Source organism: Mirounga angustirostris, unplaced genomic scaffold (assembly GCF_029215605.1).
Source record: "Mirounga angustirostris isolate CCGP_5_RB_7025 unplaced genomic scaffold, mMirAng1.0.hap1 SCAF_17, whole genome shotgun sequence".
Classification (NCBI taxonomy): domain Eukaryota; kingdom Metazoa; phylum Chordata; class Mammalia; order Carnivora; family Phocidae; genus Mirounga; species Mirounga angustirostris.
This window is the reverse complement of record NW_026991725.1, coordinates 24389970-24410915: the sequence shown is the minus strand read 5'-3', so window position 1 is coordinate 24410915 and position 20946 is coordinate 24389970. Positions and strand designations below refer to the sequence as shown.

General features: G+C 46.8%; 2 protein-coding genes and 2 non-coding genes across 4 annotated transcripts; all 4 read left to right on the top strand.

The window, feature by feature from the left end:
• Positions 1 to 2278: 2278 nt before the first annotated feature.
• RPL23 (ribosomal protein L23) lies at positions 2279 to 7675 on the top strand. The gene is made up of 5 exons (XM_045889011.3): positions 2279 to 2409; positions 2987 to 3070; positions 3361 to 3489; positions 7337 to 7450; positions 7553 to 7675. Exons 1-5 carry the CDS (start codon positions 2397 to 2399, stop codon positions 7633 to 7635), a joined length of 423 nt encoding a protein of 140 aa, XP_045744967.1. The 5' UTR covers positions 2279 to 2396; the 3' UTR covers positions 7636 to 7675.
• On the top strand, positions 3101 to 3235 carry LOC123854815 (small nucleolar RNA SNORA21). Its single transcript, XR_006793373.1, has one exon. It is a non-coding gene; the product is annotated as a small nucleolar RNA SNORA21 (small nucleolar RNA).
• A 2701-nt stretch (positions 7676 to 10376) lies between the features above and the next one.
• Positions 10377 to 13725, top strand: SPMAP1 (sperm microtubule associated protein 1). The gene is made up of 3 exons (XM_045889012.3): positions 10377 to 10583; positions 12493 to 12592; positions 13463 to 13725. The coding sequence occupies exons 1-3, from the start codon at positions 10377 to 10379 to the stop codon at positions 13618 to 13620; spliced, it is 465 nt and encodes a 154-aa protein (XP_045744968.1). The 3' UTR covers positions 13621 to 13725.
• A 712-nt stretch (positions 13726 to 14437) lies between these two features.
• TRNAC-GCA (transfer RNA cysteine (anticodon GCA)) lies at positions 14438 to 14509 on the top strand. The gene has a single exon. It is a non-coding gene; the product is annotated as a tRNA-Cys (tRNA).
• The last annotated feature ends 6437 nt before the right edge of the window (positions 14510 to 20946 follow it).

The following is a 20946-nucleotide window of genomic DNA, read 5'->3' as shown; positions in this document are numbered from 1 at the left end:
AATAAGGAAGTAGAGACCAATCATTTCCCATGAAAATGACCAAAAAAACAATGGCATTGGGAGAATGGGAAGCTGATAGAGAGCTGTAAGAAACATTTTTAACACCAAAAAAGATGAAAGAAGATAATTCCAGAATAATAGGCAGTATTTTAAATTGAGCAAATGTAGGGACACCTGGGTGCCTCAGTCGTTAGGTATCTGCCTTTGGCTCAGGTCAGGGTCCCAGGGTCCTGGGATCGAGCCCTGCATGGGGCTCCCTGCTCCACAGGAAGCCTGTTTCTCCCTCTCCCACTCGCCCTGCTTGTGTTCCTTCTCTCGCTTTGTCTCTCTCTGTCAAATAAGTAAATAAAATCTTTAAAAAAAATAAATTGAGCAAATGTAGCTTTATAAGAAACATTATATTTTCCAAATATTTCTAATTTTGCCATAAGTGAATGAAAGCTTCTTCATGCAAGGATGCTGACAGATGGAGATGATGGAGATTGACTTCATTTGTTCAGCAGCCATTCACCATGTATTTACTGAGTGAGGCCCCATGCTAAGAGCTAGGGATATACTGTTGAACAAAAAGGACATAGACCCAGCCTTTATGGAGCTTATAGACTAGCTATAGACTTTGGTGGGGGTGATCCAACAAACAATCTTCAAATATATAGTTATGAATTGTAATAAGTAGTATGAAAGATATGAAAGAAAAATGCAGCATGTTAAGACTTATGACCTAGAAAGAGGGTCAGGGCAGATTTCCCTAAGAGACAGTTAAGCTGAAATCTAAAAGATCAGTAGACATGGTGTACATGAAGAGGGTAGGCAGGGTAGAGTACTCCAAGCATGTGTGAGGCCTATGGGTATTCAGGAGCATGGGCAGTATCTGGGACTAAAAAGTCAACTCGTCAGAACAAGAGCAAGCGTGGTGCAAGGTAAGGTTCACAAGGTAGAGTAATGCCAGACCAGGGCCTAGTAGGCCATGATAATGGATTTTAACTTTGATTCTTTTTTTTTTTTTTTAAGATTTTATTTATTTATTTGACAGAGAAAGACACAGCGACAGAAGGAACACAGGCAGGGGTAGTGAGGGAGGGAGAAGCAGGCTTCCCGCGGAACAGGGAGCCCGATGCGGGGCTCGATCTGGCTTGATCCCAGGACCCTGGGATCATGACCTGAGCTGAAGGCAGACGCTTAATGACTGAGCCACCCCGGTGCCCCTTAACTTTGATTCTAAGAGCACTAGAAACCACTGGAGGTTTTCAGGAGGGCAACATTGTAATATTTGTATTTCTGAAAAATTATTCCTGGTCATTGTATGAAAAGTGAGTGGATGGAGGGAGAAACAGAGGTCAGGAAGTATGCTAGGAGGCTTCAGAAGTAGTTTAGGTAAGACATGGATCAGAGCAGTACTAACTAGAGGAGAAGAAGAAAAGTAGATAGATGTGACAGACTTTGAGATTTTTTATTTTTTAAGCAATCTCCATGCCCAATGTGGGACTCAAACTCACAACCCTGAGATGGAGAGTCAAATCTCTACCCACTGAGCCAGCCGGGCACCCCTGTAACAGACATTGAGAAGACAAACTGAAAAGAGCTTGGACAAGAGTCAGATGGGACACCTGGATGGATGGCGGTTCCATGTAACAAGAGAGACTAATTTGGTAAAGAAGTCATAGATTGAGAAACACATGAAATTTGGTTGAGAAGTGAAGGAGAGCAAAAAATTGGTCGCCAGAGAAGCTGGCAAGATCAAGTGAAGGCACATTAAGGGTGATGAGAGATTTATAAATGTACAGATTTATAGACTTCTTAATGTTCAAGTGCCCCAGAGCTTAGCTCATGGTCTTTATTTGCCCTTACTTTTTTTTTTTTTAGATTTTTAATTTTAATTAATCTCTACACCCAACGTTGGGCGCAAACCCACAACCCTGAGATTAAGAGTCCCACCCTCCACATACTGAGCCAGCCAGGCACCCCTACCCTCACTTCTTTATGAGCTCATCTACTGTCATGGTTTTAAACATGGTTGACCCTAGAACAACATGGGTTTGAACTGCAATCTCATTTTTTTTTTAAACGCAGTGCAGCACTGTAAATGTATTTTGGAAGTAGAGCCAACCAATGTTTCCGTATCCCCAACTACTTTAGGGCTCGTAAAGAGGAGACTCGGGGCGTCGCTCCCTCCCGCAGCCTTCAACACCCACACCTCCCACTCCACAACGTGAACTCAAACCGACGTCCAGTACTTATTACGTAATAAGACAGCGCCCTGGCGGAGGGCGGGGGGAGAGGGGAAGAGGCCGATTGAGCAAGCTCCGGGCCACGTGACGAGACTGGGCGGGGCATCAAAGTTCATATCCCAGAGTCCTTTGTACCTGCTTCCTTTCTGTCCTTTTCCGGCGTTCAAGATGTCGAAGCGAGGTGAGGTTTGGGCTCTTGCGTATCCTTCGCCATCTGTCGCGGGGTGACTGCTGGCTTCGCCCGGAGCGGCGGCCATGGGCAGCTGGGACGCTTCGCTCTCCTCCGGGGCGGAGAGGGAGAGGAGGGCGCCGTGAGAGCACTGGAAGGGCCCCCGAAAGCGGCGGCGGGGGGTGCCCGGAGAGTTGAGTTGGCAGGATCCGGACAGGAGTTTAGACCAAACCCCGCGGGGTCCCTCTGCACCTGGCGCTCCAGTAATGGTCTTGAAGTGGGAGGGGCTTAGGCCCCAGAGTGGACGCCTTGTGCCTTGCAGGGAGGACTACGTGGTCCAGAAGTTGGAGCGAGGATTGAGTGGCTCAGGCCCCTTAATCGTAACGTGAGCGCACTGATAGTGAGGAATTGGCTGTTGGCTTTGGGAACCGGCTGGCTCGTGAGGAGGGGTAGCCGGAGTCCCAGAGAGGGAATTGAGTATACCGTTGCCCAAAGCATGTGCGAGTGAATTTATGCCTTGAGAGTGTGAGGGAAACTCGGAACCAGGACTAGTCCGTGACCCCTGTCTTGTTTTCCTTCCCACCCATAGGACGTGGTGGGTCCTCCGGTGCGAAATTCCGGATTTCCCTGGGTCTTCCGGTAGGTGCCGTGATCAACTGTGCTGACAACACAGGTGAGATCTTCAGCTGCGCTCTGCCAAACTGCCCTTTTGAAAGCACTCGGTGGGCCTTGACTGCTGACCCACTGAGCCGTCAAGAAAGGGCAGAGTAAAAACACTGCTTTTGGGTGAAGCAGCAGCATGTTGTGTTGTTTTGCTTCAATCGGTGGTGTGACAAGCTGTTCCGCCTTGGTTGGGGGGAACTCACTGCTTGGGAGTATGAGCTGAGGGAGAGGCGTTGGAAGTGCCGAGAAAATGTTACACCGGCCAAAAAAAAAAATCACTTTTGTTTACATTCTCCATAGGAGCCAAAAATTTGTATATCATCTCTGTGAAGGGGATCAAGGGACGATTGAACAGACTTCCTGCTGCTGGTGTGGGTGACATGGTGATGGCCACAGTGAAGAAAGGCAAACCAGAGCTCAGAAAGAAGGGTGAGTAGGGACACTGAATCCTCCTCCTTGCTGGGTGAACAGTTGAAGGGTTTTTCCCTTTATTGGAAAATGGAATAAAAATTTTATCATTCTGAAGGCTTAAAGCTTGATTTCCTTGGAGAGGCAGTGTGAGAGAAATATCTGCAATTGAAGTTCTGCTTTTGCTGTCCTAGAGGCTATTCTCTCTCCTACCTGGTCTTGCTGTATTTGTTTCCTTTTTTTTAAGATTTTATTTATTTGACAGAGAGACAGCGAGAGCAGGAACACAAGCAGGGGGAGTGGGAGAGGGAGAAGCAGGCTTCCCGCCAAGCAGGGAGCCCGATGTGGGGCTCGATCCCAGGATCCTGGGATCATGACCTGAGCGGAAGGCAGACGCTTAATGACTGAGCCACCCAGGCGCCCCTCCTTTTTTTTTTTTTTTTTTTAAGTGATCCCTGTGCCTAGTGAGGGACTTGAACTCATTACCCTGAGATCAAGAGTCGCATGCTCTACTGACTGGGCCCCCAAGCACCCCATTGTTCTATTTATTCTTGCCCCTTTACTCCTTAAATGTATTTGCCACACTGAAGTCAGAGCTCATCTTTTAAAGATGTAAATCTTGGGCACCTGGCTGGCTCAGTTGGTGGAGCATCGTTCATTGCTGATTCCTTGGCTACAAAAGGATATGGCAGTGTTTAGTAAATGTTTAAGAAATCTCTGCACCCAACGTGGGGCTCGAACTCATAATCCCAAGATCAAGAGTCGCACACTCTACTGACTGAGCCAGTCAGGCGCCCCAGTAAATGTATTTTTGGGGGCAGTGGGGGAGGCATTTAGAATTTGACCAGGTGTCAGGCAAGTTTCTTTTTCTGGAACCACTGATTTGAAGGGGAAGAATGATAACTTGCATACTTTCTCAAATGATTGTGAGATTCAGGTAATAAGTTAAGCACATAGAGCATTTGGCCTGTGACCTAACACTTCGTAAGTATAGAATGACATGCCTCCTGATTTAAGAATTTTTTTTGTTTTTTTTTTTTATAGAGATTAACTCAAAATTGTGACTTGTCAAAAGTTACGCATGGTTGCTTCTAAATCTCTTCTGGTAGAAACTAAAATAAGGAGCTGCTCATTGCTTAATCCCCCTAGGTGTGTGAGTTGAGGGGGGAGGGTTTCAGAGCACTTCTGGCTTGAAATGCCTTGTCTGGCTTTGGAGCTCCTGATACTCCATGCACTTAACTTCAGCACCTGAGTTTTCGTCGTGTTCCTGCTTAGTCTGTCTCTGCCCTGGGATATCTTGCTCTTCCTGAAAAGTCCTAGCCATCTCTTGATGTACAGTACAAATATGGCCTTGGTCAGTACAAGTTACTCTGTGTAGGCCTGTACAAGCACCCCTTCCACCCCCTGGTGTTTTTTGGGAGGCGGGTCCAAAGTCTTTGTTTACCTTTAATACCCACTTGAGGGCTTGGGAGTACCAAGCATTGTGGTTAAGCATTGATTAATCAACATGTAGATTGGGATCTGCATACACTGGACAAGCTTTCCTCTTAGAACACTTGTTGGGTCTGATCTATGGCCTGGGAAGCCGTCAGAGAAGGACAGAGCAATCCACTAGCACCATTGGTGAGATGGCAGCCGGGTGTGTTGTTGGTCTCTATCAGATTGTCGTGGTACAGACGAGAGGACGTTTGATGGTTTGAAAAATAGCGAATTGCCAACTCTATTAACTCTGTTAATCTTACTTGTCCTTGTTTCTGCTGAATGAATACATCCTCTCACCTTAGACTTACATATAACAGACAGAAATGTGGAAAGGGGCAGTTCTGGAAGTCCAGAGTCCTGGATTGGTGTGTGGTCTCACTCATCTACTAGAGTGGTCATTTGTGAGAATTAAATGGTTATGAGTAGGGGCGCCTGGCTGGCTCAGTCAGTAGAGCATGTGACTCTTGATCTCCGGGTCTTTGTTTTTGTTTTAAGATTTTTTTTGACGGAGAGAGACAGCAATAGGGAGCACAAGCAGGGGGAGTGGGAGAGGGAGAAGCAGGCTTCCCGCTGAGCAGGGATCCCAGGACCCCGGGACCATGACCTGAGCCGAAGGCAGATGCTTAACAACTGAGCCACCCAGGTGCTTCAGAAATTAAATTTCAATTACCCTACTTTCAGATTTCCAAGAGATGATCGCAGTTAATATTTTGTTGCCTTTTTTTTTTAAAGATTTTATCTTATTTATTTGAGAGAGGGCGAGCACACAAGTGGGAGGGAAGGGGTAGAGGGAGATGCAGACTCCCAGCTGAGCAGGGAGCCCGATGCAGGGCTTGATCCCGGGACCCGAAGATCATGACCTGAGTCAAAGGCAGATACTTAAGCAACTGAGTCACCCAGGTGCCCTGTCTTTTCTTTTTGCCTTAATGTGCAAAAAATTAGCTTGTAAACTTTACTTTTTTTTTTTTTTTTTTTTTTTTTTGAGAGAGAATGAGATAGAGAGCATGAGAGGGGGGAGGTCAGAGGGAGAAGCAGACTCTCCGCCAAGCAGGGAGCCCGATGTGGGACTCGATCCCGGGACTCCAGGATCATGACCTGAGCCGAAGGCAGTCGCTCAACCAACTGAGCCACCCAGGCGTCCCTAAACTTTACTTTTTAAATGGGACCATGGCCTTCCCATAACTCATTCTTTTTGCTTCGTAAATGATTGTTGTCCTACATGTGAAAAGTTAGAGATGGACATAATCATTTTTAAATAATTCTGTTTTTGTGTATTTGCCATGAGATAGGTTAATTCCAAGTTTTTGCTCTAATAACGCATGTGCCTGCAGTTGGGCATTTGAGATAAGGTGTAGAGTGCGTGGTCAAGATCCTGGGATGTACTCCTGGGGCTCAAGGAGTGTGTATACGTATATGTGCATCTTTAGTTGTAGTTTTCTTTGGTTAAATTTGTGTGTAAATGGGCGCCTGGGTGGCTCAGATGGTTAAGCGTCTGCCTTCGGCTCAGGTCATGATCTCAGGTTCCTGGGATCGAGTCCCACATGGGGTTCCCTGCTCAGTGCAGAGCTTGCTTCTCCCTCTCCCTCTGCCATTCCCTCTGCTTGTGCTCTTCTATCTCTCCGTCAAATAAATAAATAAAATCTTAAAAAAAAATTTTGTGTGTAAATGAGCTTCTCTTCTTAAAATCTAAGATGGTACATATTTAATCCCAACAAACTTTCAAAAACAGTAATTTTTAGATCGAGGTATGTACTTTCTTGGAGGTTTTGATATATACTGGGATGGAATATTGCCTAATGAGTTAATAGCTTGGCCTCTACTTACGCAGGCCCAAAGGGGTTCCCATTTTGTGGTACTAGGATCTTTTTTTTTTTTTTTTTTAAGATTTTATTTATTTATTTGACATAGAGACAGCGAGAGATGGAACACAAGCAGGGGGAGTGGGAGAGGGAGAAACAGGCTTCCAGCTGAGCAGGGAGCCTGATACGGGGCTTGATTCCAGGACCCTGGGATCATGACCTGAGCCGAAGGCAGACGCGTAACAACTGAGCCACCCAGGCGCCCCCTGTGGTACTAGGATCTTAACAGTATCCACCTGTTGGGTGAAATGGGAACAAGTATAGAAGGTGCTTGGCAAGTTTCCTGCTACTAGTGTGTTGCTAATTGTTCTAAAAAGAGTATAGATTTACACTTGGAGGAAGGTCTTTCCTTAAGGGGCAATTGGTATTTGCTCTTTCACACTTGCTTTTAGGAAATAAAAAGCAAACGGTGAGTCTACATTCTGTTCAAGTGGGAAATGTTGGGGAACTGGATGAGATGTAAACTGCTTTCTTGTGGTGTCACTTACTTGACAGGTAAGTGACTGCTGTCCTGTTTTCCCTCTTAGTGCATCCAGCAGTGGTAATTCGACAACGAAAGTCATACCGGAGAAAAGATGGTGTGTTTCTCTATTTTGAAGATAATGCGGGGGTCATAGTAAACAACAAAGGTGAAATGAAAGGTAAGAAAGAAAGCACAGTGATGCCTAGGTCTTTGAGATGGGATGATTTAATCTCTGGACCTGTCCGATCTTATCTGTCATCTCATTCTTTTTTTTATGTAGGTTCTGCTATCACAGGACCAGTCGCAAAGGAGTGTGCAGACTTGTGGCCTAGGATTGCATCCAATGCTGGCAGCATTGCATGATTCTTTGGTGTATTTGTTAATTAAAAATTATTTGCTCTCAGTGTTTGCCTTCTTGTTCTGTCACTCTTCTTGATGCCCCCTAACCTTTTGTAAAATGAAATTGCTCAATGCAGTACTTGTGCTTGGTGACTCTACGAAACTTTCAGACTTCCCGATTTCTGCTGTAAAAACTTACTTGTGTTTGGAGTCCTTACAAAAGTAAATTGCAGATAGTAGATAGTGTTTGTTTGATGAGAGGTTACCCCAAGTATCTGCAGTGTGCTTAATTTGAGATAAGGTGGAGTGAGTGGTCAGATGGTGGACACACACGGAGTTCACAGAGTGATGTGAGGGAGGACCAGGTGTGTGTATATGTGCACACTTGCAGTTACAGGTTTTCTTTGGGTAAACCAGCACCTAAAGGACTGTATTTGTAAAACCTAACACACAGTTGCCATGTAAATTTGCTCTTGTGGAAGATAAGTTACTAAAAGTACCTGCATTGTTTTTGCTATCAAAACGTTTTGACAGGATAGCTGTATAATGTACCTGCCAAACCCTAATTCATGAATAAAAGGTGATGTAATTAACCAACAGTGGGCGTAAACCTTGGCAAATTCTGCTTGAAAGCATCGGACATTGTGCTTTTCTTCCTAAGCCCTTTATGTGACATTTGGGGCCTGAGGGGGAAAAATGAGCATTCAGCAGGTTTGGGTCAATAGTCTGGCCTAAAGATGTTGGATGTTGGAATAGGCTTTTTAGACCAAAATTTGTGTTCACACATCTAGTATCTGAAAATACTCAGCCTTAGGTGTTCTTTGTAAGGCCGAAGATTAGAGTATGCCTAGACCCTAGCACATACTCACTTGGTAAGATGACTACCCTTTTGTCCTACCAAGATCCAGAATGGAATGTATTAGACCTAATCAGTGGTTCTCAACCAGAGGAGTTAAGAAACGTGTCCAGGCAATGTCCCAGACCTAATTAAGTCATTGTGGAGGTAGGACCCAGGCGTCAGTACTTTTTGAAGATCCCCAGGAGATTCCAAGTTGCAGCCAAGATTGAGAACCAGGGCTGTCTAGACTGAGCCTATCTTGGTTTTAGGAATATTAAATCCAGAAGTCTTAAAACAGACCGGTCTTCCTACCCTATCCTCCACCCTGGTGAATTTGAAGTCTTTGATGTGATGTGAAGTCCCCAGGTCCTCCATTTAAAATTCTTCTGGGGTACGTGGGTGGTTCAGTGGGTTAAGTGTCTGCCTTAAGCTCAGATCATGATCCCAGGGCCCTGGGTCGAGCCCAGCATCAGGCTCCCCCCGCCCCCCCAACGCTTGTGCTTGCTTGCTCTCAATAATCTAAAAAATTAATAAAATTAATGCTTTTTATCCCCTTGTGTGAGCTCTGTATGAAATGTCTCACCTTCCTGCTTCAAATAAGAGGTGTGAGGGCTGGGCCTCCTTCCCTGCCTTTTCTGTCTTCCAGGTTCTTTCCAAATTCTAATAGAATGGACTCAAACTATAGACTTCCTGTAATTTCAGATTTCTGGGAATTTACCGGTCATAGTATAGAAACATGAAGTATGCTGAGCATTAAGTTGCTAGGATTAGTGGGGTTTGTGTATAGATGGGAGTACATGTGTCTTTGGGGCATCCGGGTGGCTCAGTTGTCCAGGTTATGATCTCAGGGTCCTGGGATCGAGCCCCGCTCTGTTCGCCCAGAGTCTGCTCCCTCTCCCCTCTGATGCCGCACTTCTCTCACAGTCTCTCAAATCTTAAAAAAATAATGTGCCTTCATAGAATAGTGAATATAAAAGATTTCCCTGATCCTTTTGTCTCATGTTCTGTCTCGTGTTAGGATAATAGCACCTTGTAGAGGTGGTGTGAGGGGCACTGAGTAAGGCACCTTGCTGTGTAAAGCATCTATGTAAGGGTTTATTATTCAAGGGGGAAATTTTGGAAATAAAAAGTTGCCTGCAATCACGGCAACTAGAGGAACTCGTTCATGATTTGCTGTATCCTGTCACATCCACAAAATTAGAGGAAAAAATAGGGTAATGTGTTAACCTGCTGGGTTTTTTAAAAGATTTAAAAGATTTTATTTATTAGAGCACAGGCTGTAGGAGGGGCAGAGGGAGAAGCAGACTTTCCCTGGGCAGGGAGCCCCATTTGGGCTCTCCTGGTTTTTAAAAAAGTTTTAAACAGGAGGAAGAGGAGTACCGGCTGATGAAAATAATTAGATGGGGAGAAGTGCTTTAAGTGGACTTAGTGGAAGTCCCGAGACCCGAATCCTGGTTCTGGATCTGCCACTAAATGGATTTAGGGAATATCGCAATGTTTCTGAGCTTCAATTTAGAATTACGAAAAATGAGAGTTGGAAGTAGGTGGTATCTGAACTCTTTCTGACCCATTCTGGGTACGAGCTCTTCCCCGGAACTGAGTTTGGTAAATGTATGCAGTAAGGTGGGGAGGGGGGAGGAGGAGGAGTGGGCCTGCGTTCGCACCACCAGAGTTCAGTAATACCCTCTCCAAAATCCAGTGCCTCCTGCATGGTCTGCTCTTAGTCCCCCTTCGCCTCAGGGCCTTGCGAGTAACTCGGCCGCGCAGCCCTGAGAGCCTACCCTGTCGGGTGGGACGGGACGGTCTGTGTGTCACGGGAGTCTGACACCGCACCACGTAACAATGCGACCAACGCGCAGGGGAGCCCCTGCCTAGCTAGGGCCCTCCACTCCCACCAGAAGGGCCCTGGGAGGCTGCAGTGGTTGGGATGTCGCACTTGTGCGAGTGTCCTCTGCGGCTGGAGAAGAGCTTCGTCTTGGACGGCGTGGCGGTGAGCACCAAGGCCCGCGCCTCTGAGCTCCTGAGGCCCAAGCTCTGGTCGGCGATTCCGCCCTACAACGCCCAGCAGGACCACCACGCCCGCCGGTACTTCCAGAGCCGCGTGGTTCCGCCCATTCTGCGGAAAACCCAACAGGTTATTAGAAGAGCGCCCCGGACGATCCCACCGGCTGTCCCCGCGGAGATTGACCCTGGTGGAGGGGCGCGACTTCCCAAATCCGGGCATCTCACCGCTCGGGAGGGCTCCCCCGTTCCCGCCCCCGCCCCCTCGGCTTTCGCCATGAAAGGGAACCAGCGCAGGCCGCGGAGCCGGATTGAGCTCACTGAGCTCGCGGAATCCCTTCCCACCCCCGACTTTGAGAGCGATCTCATTTGGGGTTTCTGCAAACCTTGGGGGACGGGGCTTGAAGCCCGCCTCGGCCAAACCAATCGGTTTCATTGTCCTTTTTGACGTTGCGGACCCGCAGATTCTCTAAAAGCGCGAAAATCCTTGTGACTTCAGCGAACGAGACAAAGCAACGCCTAGACCCTCCAGGCGGGGCGCCCTCCTTTAGTGATGTCACAATGACCGGGGCCGGGGGGTGGGGGGGTGGGGGGGCTCGCTCGATGGGACTTTCTGTGAGCAGGTGGGAAGGAAACTTCCCAAACCTCTGCGGACCTTGCTTCTCCCCCGGCCTTTTCCCTCGTGGGTGTTGCCTCTGCTCAGCAGAGTCCTACCCGGATCAAAGATTTGCTGATGGCTGCTACTTTCCCCAACACTTTGGCCTTCAGTATTTGTGTACATATGTCACAGTGGTATGGGGAGGGGACAGGCGGGTTAATGGGGGTTATTCTGTGAACAAATCTTGGGGGATGTGTGTGTGTGGTCTTGGTGTTTGGGTGTGTGCGTTGTATGTGTATGGACCTGTCTGTATGTCCCATGCTGGAGGGTGTACGGGCTCTCTACTTGCCTAATTTTTATGACCAGAGGAACCAGAGTCTGGGAGGAGAAAAGAGAAAAACTTGAGTATTTAAAAGCTTGAAAATAATATGGTGTGCACAATTTGGAAACTTTCTATGTTCCATTTTATTTTATTTTATTTTTTAAGATTTTATTTATTTATTTGACAGAGACAGAGATAGCAAGAGCAGGAACACAAGCAGGGGGAGTGGGAGAGGGAGAAGCAGGCCTCCCGCCCAGGAGGAAGCCCAATGTGGGTGGGACTCGATCCCAGGACCTGGAATCATGACCTGAGCCGAAGACAGACGCTTAATGACTGAGCCACCCAGGTGCCCCTATGTTCCATTTTATAAGGGTTTAATCATCACAACTGTCATTTTTACATTTATTATTTACATAAAGATAATGGGGTTTTTGTTTTGTTTTTAAGTAAACTCTGCTGCCAACGTGGTGCTTGAGCTCAGAACCCCAAGATCAAGAGTGGCATGCTCTGCGGACTGAGCCAGCCAGGAGCCCCATGATATTGCTTATTTTTAAAGTAAATTAGGGGCACCTGGATTGCTCAGTCGGTTAAGCGTCTGCCTTCAGGTCACGATCCTGGGGTCCTGGGATCCAGCCCCACCTGGGGCGCCCTGCTCAGCAGGGAGTCTGCTTCTCCCCCTGCTCCCCCTCCCCCTGCTCATTTTCTCCCTCTCTCAAATAAATAAAATCTTAAAAAAAAAAAAAAAAGGAACCTTTACTATGCCAGGCCCTTTATTTGAATTATCTCACTTCAATCTGACAGCAACCCTCCTTTTACTGAGGAGGAAATTGAGGTCCAGAGAAGCCGTGTCATTGGCCCAGGGTCACACAGCTTGTTAGTGGCAGAGCTGGGATAGTAACCAGTCTGTCTGGCAGCAGACCCTGAGCCTTTAACTGCGCACCTAGGCTGCCTCTCCCTGAGAGGCAATAGGTCACTACGTGTATTCATATTTAATCTGTCTGGCCTGGCGACCCCTGGCTGGGACCTCGGCGCTCTCCCCCTGCAACAAGCCCAAAGGGAGTTTTGCGTGTGCCCCTCTCAGCATGGTGGCTGACAGTCTTGTGTTTTCTCCCTCACCCTCAGGATCACGGTGGCACAGGAAGAGACGGCTGGATAGTGGATTATTTCCACATTTTTGGGGAAGGACAGAGATACCTGAACAGGAGAAACTGGGCAGGGGCAGGCAAGTGCCACCTGGCTTTTCAGCCTCGACATGGATCCCCCTGGAAGAGTGGTGTGAGGTCCCCAGTTCAGAGAGAGAAATCAGGCCACAGAGAGCCCTGGTTTGGGGGGGGTGGGGGAGAGGCCTTGGGACTGTGTCCCCACCTTTTCTTCTCAGACGTGAGCTGATGGTGTCACCATGCTCCTTCTGTTTAGGGACTAAGCACCTGCCGTAGGTCAGGTGGGTTTTACGCTCATGCTCTCCCCGCGCTCCAGCGGGGCAAACAAGTGTAGGGAGGTGAGGTGACTGGCTGAGGAGGGTAGCTGGGATCGGAATTCCACTCCTTCCAACTCGAAACCCCATGTTCCCCTCCCTGCTCCCTGAACAGGCTGTGTCCTGCTCCTTTTCCAGGCCCAACTGAGCAACAGGAAAGGAAGGGTTGAGAGGTTTTTCCGACAGTGTGAACCCTCCTCCCACCCCAACCCCAGCGCCCTTTGGTCACACCCTAGTCACATGACCCTTTGCACCATTTGGCCAAATTGAGCTCATCCATTTTCTCCACATGGGTCAGAAGCAAGGGTGAAATATTTGCAGTCTTCCTGGCAGCAAGGCGAGTTCAGCCAAGCCCAAAAGTTTCTGTCCCCTCCTATCTTAGCACACAGCATTCACGCTCTTCCTGTGTACTACTCCTGGTGTGCGGGTTGGTTTCTAGAAAGCTGTCTGTCTCCTGGACTTCATCAACCCTTGGCTTTTAATCAAGAGGCTTGAGACGTTTGAGGATGGAGGGTTCAGCTGGGACATGGGGAGCACATTCTATACCAGCCCCGTGGGAGCAGGGGCAAAGCAAGAGGGGGCTGAATGGGGGCTCAGGCCTCTCTCTCTGCCCCCAAGGGCATTCCCTCCAGCAGGTGACCGGGCATGATCACTACAATGCTGAACTGAAAACAATCAAGGGGTTCAATGGTCGGTTTGGCTATCGCCGGAACACCCCAGCCCTCCGCCAGCGCCCGTCTGTCTTTGGAGAGGTCACCCAATTCCCTCTCTTCTAACAGCATCTCTTCCCTTCCCACCCCTTGACCTGAATAGAAGACAGATGTTTAGATGAATTCTTAATGCTATTTTTATATAAACAGTGATGTTATTTGTGTTTCCAAGTGTGCTGTTTCTTTCCTGGGGGGGGGGGGGGCTAGTGTCTCCACCCTCAGCTTCTCTAGCCTTTGGAGAGGAGGTGGGAGGAGAGAGGGCGTCCTCAGACCTGCTCCCCTACACTCCATGCCCACGAGTGCCAGGCTTGAAAGGAGGCCTCCGTTCTCCCGGGCCCATGTCAGAAGAAGGAACGACGCTGCGCACCTCAGCCTCCACAAAGCTCAGGGAGCAGCAGTGCCCCAGGCTGGAAGCTGGCTGTTTGCCCATCAAGAAAGGAGCAGGCGGTTTGTCCAAAGAGATTGTCCTTGGTTGCCCTGAGAAGGATTTCCTGATTTTCCTGAGAGTCATCCCAGCCAGACTAACTGACATCTTCCTTCTCCTTTCCACCCTCAGTCCATCAAGAGTCAGGGCAGTGAACAAGGGGATATCTAGGGTTGCTTTTTAGCCTCTGGATTCTACCATGGTAATTCTGACACAGTGCTTGTGGACATTTTCTCCGCTGGTGCTCTGTCAGTTTCCTTTTCAGCTAGTTTCCAGGATGTCATTTTTCACGTGTCCCCACCCGGTTTATTGGTGGCCAAGAGAAAAGGCAAAGCAGATGATGGATACAAAAGAAGGTGGAGCTTTAGAACACAAAGCTCGCCAGAGCTCCAGTGTGGGTGGAACCTGATGGTACTGAGTCACCTTCAGTGGACAAGGAAGAGAAGGATACTAGGGCATGGGGGTATAGCTCAGGGGTAGAGCATTTGACTGCAGATCAAGAGGTCCCTGGTTCAAATCCGGGTGCCCCCTTCCTCCTCCCTTTTTTACTTCCATTACATGGAAGCAAGGAAATGCACTGTACCTCTCAACTCCCAGCCAGAGTTAATAGAGTAGACAAGGAACTCAACTCATTCTTGTACTGAAACACCACTAGTTTCCCCTACATTCCAATGACACTTAGCTGAGACCCCTGGAGGACCCCGTTGGGCTTCAATTAAATCAAAGTCCCTAAGGAAATTCTAAATCTAAAATTAGGTATGAGAGGGGTGCCCAGGTGGCTCAGTCCATTAAGCCTGTGCCTTCGGCTCAGGTCATGATCCTGGAGTCCTGGGATCGAGTTCCACCTCGGGCTCCCTACTCAGCCAGGAGTCTGCTTCTCCCTCTCCCTCTGCCCCTCGTCCCTGCTTGTGCTCTCTCAAATAAATCTCTTTAATAAAGAAATAAAATAAAATAATTAGGTGTGAGAGCTATGAACACAAGTTTAGCAATCTGATGTATGAGAGTACAGACAAAGAGGTTCATACAACAAAGAGGTTCTTTTGAGAGAGCTTAGTATAGTACATGCAAGACAGCTGTGAACGAAAACATGAAATAGGGCCCCTGTCCTCAGGGAGTTTTGTGTCTGCTGGAAGTCAACATGTTCACACACAGCGATCACGGGGAGACACTTGTTTGTGGCTCAAGGAAGAGACATCTTTTAAAAATACCTACCCACCTTTTCTAGACTAACTTCTAACGGAGGCTTTCCTACAATTTGAAGGGACATGTCTGCCTGATCTGAAGAGTTTATTATTTCTGACACTGTGCAATTCCCTCTCTGAAAGGTTAGGGGCACTTTCCTCTTAGTAGTTTTTTTTTTTTTCTTCGTTTTTTTAAATTATTATTTTTAAAGATTTTATTTATTTGGGGGGCGGGGAGAAGCAGACTCCCCACTGAGCAAGGAGCCCGATGCAGGGCTCGATCTCAGGACCCTGGGACCATGAGCCAAGCCAAAGGCAGACACCCAACCAACTGAGCCACCCAGGTGCCCCGTCTTTCCACTTTTTTGTTGGCTTTTGGATTTCAGTTTTCTCATGTGCCCCAATTGCTTTTTTTGTCATTACAGCCTGTTCTAGTTTTATGGATACCATTTTTTCTCTTGTTTCTTTAAAATAATTGTTGTTTCTGAAGTGCCTGGGATATCTCCTCGATGCTGGCATCGGGAGCAGGAGAAGAAGGAGGAAGGGTATTGGTGACCCCACTTTTCAACATGCAGACTTTTGTTTAATCCCCACTGCTATTCTGAAAGCCCTTGGCCACCCAGTTGGAATTGGAGGGGCCTCACAGATCCAGTTTCTCCAACAAATCTTTCACCTGTGGGACTGGAGATAGAGATTAAGGATCTTAGCCGTTCCATATACAGACTTTCACCCAAATTCCCTATTTGCTCCACTCCTCAGCCCTTCCTGGTGATTCCAAATTTTCTTCTCAGGAAGTCCACTTTCCCAGGTTTCCTCACACATTAATCAGTTCTCTTCTGTGTCCCTCTCCACAGCTCTCATTGTTGAAAACCACCATTCCACTTTCTATGAATTTGACTACTCTAGGTACCTCATGTAAGTGGAATCCTACGATATCTGGTTTTTATGTCTGGCTTATTTTACTTAGCATAAAGTTTTCCAAGTTCCCCAGTGGGGAAGCATGTCAGAATTTCCTTCCTTGTTAAGGCTGAATAATGTTCCGTTGTATGGATATATCCCATTTTGTTTATCCATTCACTGATGGACTCTTGGGTTGCTTCCACCTTTTGGCTATTCTGAATAATGCTGCTAGGAAGACAGATACACACATAACTGTTTGTGTCTACTTTAAATTCTTTGGGGTATATACCCAGAAGTAGAATTGTTGAATCATATGGTAACTCCATGTTTAAGTTTTTGACGACTGCCATATACCCAGAGAGATTTTTTTTAAAAGATTTATTTATTTATTTATTTAGGGGGGGGAGGGGGAGAGGGAGAGAAATCCTCAAGCACGTGCTGAGCAGTGAGCCCGACACGGGGCTTGATTCCAGGACCCTGGAGATCATGACCTGAGCTGAAACACCTAGAGAGATTTTTAAACTACTGATGCCCAGTGGAACCTAGGCCTTCCGATTTGTTTCTCTCCCAGGTGGCATTAATGTGAGCCCAAGATTGGGGACCACTGGGCTCAGCTAGCACTTGGGTTTCAGCTTCCTCTGCTGTGCTAAAGTCACCCCCACCCCTCCTTTCCATCTTTGAAAACTGTTTGGCATGGTTCTTCTGTTCCCTGTCCAGTCTTCTCTTTGTCCTTTAAGAGTTATACACTTTAAGAGTTTGGAGAGGGAGTGGGGATAAGTACATAATGATCCATAGAAACTTGTTGCTCTATGAGAAGTATCTATATATGAATTTTCATTTGTTTTTAAAGATTTTTTATTTATTTATTTGACAGAGAGAGACACAGCGAGAGAGGGAACACAAGCGGGGGAGTGGGAGAGGGAGAAGCAGGCTCCCCGCAGAGCAGGGAGCCCGAAGCGGGACTCGATCCCAGGACCCTGGGATCATGACCTGAGCCGAAGGCAGTCGCTTAACCAACTGAGCCACCCAGGCGCCCTATATATGAATTTTCAAATGTATATACATGTGGCCTACCTCTTGGGTTGAAATTTCTGAGGAGCGAGCACTTTGGCATGTTTGCTCTCTCTTTACAGTGGCCGGGAAAGAGTTTTCTGGCATTCTTGTATTCATTCACTCATTTGTCCATAGTAGCCAAAATACAGGATGACTACTATGTGCTAGACAGACACCGGGTGCTCCATATAGGATGGCAGTTGTCTGGGACACCCGGGTGGCTCAGTGAGTTAAATTAAGCATCTCACTCTTTTTTTTTTTTTTAAGATTTTTATTTATTTATTTGAGAGAGAGAGAATGAGAGACAGAGAGCATGAGAGGGAGGAGGGTCAGAGGGAGAAGCAGACTCCCCGCCGAGCAGGGAGCCCGATGTAGGACTCGATCCCGGGACTCCAGGATCATGACCTGAGCCGAAGGCAGTCGCTTTAACCAACTGAGCCACCCAGGCGCCCCAAGCATCTCACTCTTGATTTCGGCTCAGGTCATGATCTCAGGGTCTTGAGATCAAGCCCGGCATTGAGCTCCATGCTCAGTGGGGAATCTGCTGGAGATTCTCTCCCTCTGTCCCTCCCTAGCACTTTCTCTCTCTCAAATAATAAATTAATTAATTAAAAAAAAAGGATGGCAGTTGTCAGCGACCCAGTAAACATAATTCTACCAATACACATATTTGGTCAAATGTCTTCAGTTTCTTGCCCTTTTTATGGTGTCTCTGTTTTGACAGACACATGCCGGACAATATTTGAAGTTGCTTTCATCACGCCTAGCCCCCTCCACCTTCTCACCCTAGTAATTAAAAGGCCACCATTTAAAGTACGTATTGTGACAGTGAACACAAGGTGGTCTCATTACAGAAGCTTTCGTTACACAGCAGATAACTACGGTTAAGCCTGCAGGAGACTATGATTTCAGTGACATCCTGAAGTGTGCACTATTTAAGGCTCTTTAGAATACCGGGAGACTCATTTCTTAGTAACCAGGGAACCAGCCAGATGCTCTGGGCTAATGGCCCAACTGCAGAACATGCAGATCAGTGAATCAGAGACTATCATTGCTCTGTAACTCCCTCATTGTTTCTTAAGTATTTTGATTGGCATGACCACCTCTTCCTGGTTGTGCATGACCACCTCTTCCTGGTTGTACATGACCTGGACTAGAGTTGTGAGTATTGATGCCTGTGACACCAAGCTACACACATTTCTACAGATAGGTTTCCCCCCTTTTTTTTTATTTGACAGAGAGAGACACAGCGAGAGAGGGAACACAAGCAGGGGGAGTGAGGAAGGAGAAGCAGGCTTCCCGCCGAGCAGGGAGCCCGATGCGGGGCTCGATCCCAGGACCTGGAATCATGACCTGAGCCGAAGACAGACGCTTAATGACTGAACCACCCAGGCGCCCCAGGTTTCCCCTTTTTAAATGACCTTGCCCTGTCCAATACTTAAATGATTGTCTCAAAAAAATTCAAGAAGGATCATGGACAAACTGTTAAAGGAAAACATGGGAAAATGGCTTTCTGTCTTGAGGGTTGGCAAAGGTTTCTTAGTGAGTGACCAGGAGATTCTCGCCACAATCAAAACTTTGGATGGACTCTTCTGAGCTCTTTTTCAACTAGGCCCTGACTTTGGGATTTCTGAGTTCTTGTCTGCCTTGTCCATTTTTTTTTTTCCTTCAGCGAAGACAGCAGAAGAGATGATTTATTGTACATGTGTTACATTCAGCCACAAATGGAAACAGTTAGTCCCGAAAGTCATAGTTCCAAGGCAAAGGACCAAAAGGGACTGTTCTGGTTCCAATTTTAGTATATGTGCTGTGGAAGCCAGCACAAAAGGGACTGTTTTGGTATGAGCAATGCGGGTCTCTCAAAGGTGGGCGTTGAGATCAGATGGTGATGGATGTCCTATATCCATTGAATCAAGCTCTAGAAGGTAGGCATGCAGTCCAACCATTGATACCATCGTCCCTGGCCTCTGGCTTTCCTTATTTCTGCTCCTATGACTCCATGAGTGCGTAAGCTAGCAGTTTACTGGGCCTCTGCCTCATCTTCTCTTATACTTCAGGGCATTCACTTCTTCCTCCACTTGGCTGTCTTTGCGCAGAGGTTTCCAAAAAGATGGTGCTAAGGCCGAGAGCTGCCTTGTTCAATTTTCGCAAGAATCCTGTTAAGCCAGTTTAGCCAGGATCAGAATCTGATCTGATCACCCTCAATATCTGATCAGCTTCCTCATCCCCCACCGCCCTGTAGGCGAAGTCTGATCATCCTGGCCTGCCGTCGGTCACTATCCTGTAAAGTCAGTTTAGCCAGAAATCCCCCCTTGCCCCTGATGTTTCCTCTGAGTAATTTTCCATCCACCCCCGCAGCACCCCGCCCCGGCCCCCGCCCTGCTGCTTGGCTAGAAATTGCCATGCTGTTCTCAGAGTTGAGGTCCCTCTCTCTCCCCCACTGCAAGGTCCCCCTTAAATAAAGTCTTCCTTACCCTTGTTCTTTAACCAGTGTTATATGTAGTTTTTTCTTTAACAAGAGGATACAAAGAGCATAAAAGAAAATATTAACGGATGAGACTTCACCATGTCTGCTTGTCAAAAGACCCTGCTGAGAACAGGCAGCCACAGACTAGGAGAAATGATTTGCAAAATACAGATCTGATAGAGAACTGGTGTTCAGAATATATAAAGAACTCTTGCAACTCAAAAGTAAAAAGACTTGTAAACAACCCAATTAAGAAATGGGGTGAAGGCCAGGTGCACCGAGGTGGTGGAGCGGCCTTTCCTGGTCTCCCCTGCAGAACCCCCCCTTTACTATCCAAGCTCCACATGCGAGCCTTCCTGACACCCTGTAACTGGGAGACTTGCACCAAGTGGAAAATAAACTCCAAGCAACCAACAAGAAAGAAAGAAAGAGAGAGGGAGAAAGAAAGAAAGAAAGAAAGAAAGAAAGAAAGAAAGAAAGAAAAGAAAGAAAGAAAGAAAGAAAAGAAAGAGAAAGAAAGAAAGAAAAGAAAAGAAAGAAAGACAAGGGTAATGGAGTAAAGATTTGAGGAGGCATTTTATAAAGGAAGAGATACAAATGGTGGGTAAACCCATGAAAAAGTATTTGACATCGTTAGTCATCAGAGGAATGCAAACTGAAATCACATTGTTACACCATACACACATCAGAATGCCTAAAATTATAAAGACTGACAACACCAGACACCAACTCTTAATTGGTGTGAATGTAAAATAGTATACCATTTTGGGAAAAGATCTGGCAGTTTGTACAAAACTAGAGTAGACTGACCTTCTGGCCCAGCAATTCCATTCTTAGGATTTTACTCAGAATAAATGAAAACACATGCTTATAAAAAGACGTATATAGAAATGTTCATAGAGACTTTATTCATAATAGGCAAAACCAGAAACAGACTAGGGCCCACCAATAGGAAAATGATTTTTTAAATCTGTGGTTTATTCATACAATGAAATACTACTCACCCATAACAAGGAATGAATTACTGATACAAGATAGATGAATCTCACAAACATTAAGCTGATAAAAACCTTATAGAAAAGAGTGTAGGGGTGGCTGGGTGGTTCAGTCAGTTGAATGTCTGCCTTCAGCTCAGGTCATGATCTCAGGGTCCTAGGATCGAGCCCGCAGGGAGCTTGCTTCTCCCTCTCCCTTTGTCTGCTGCTTCCCCTGCTTGTGGTTTCTCTCTCTTTATCAAATAAATAAATAAAATCTAAAAAAAAAAGAAAGAAAAGAGTGTATATCATACTATTCCAGTTACATGAAATTCTAGAACAAGGCAAAACTAATCTATGGTAAAAAAAAAAAATCACAAGAGTGGTTACCCC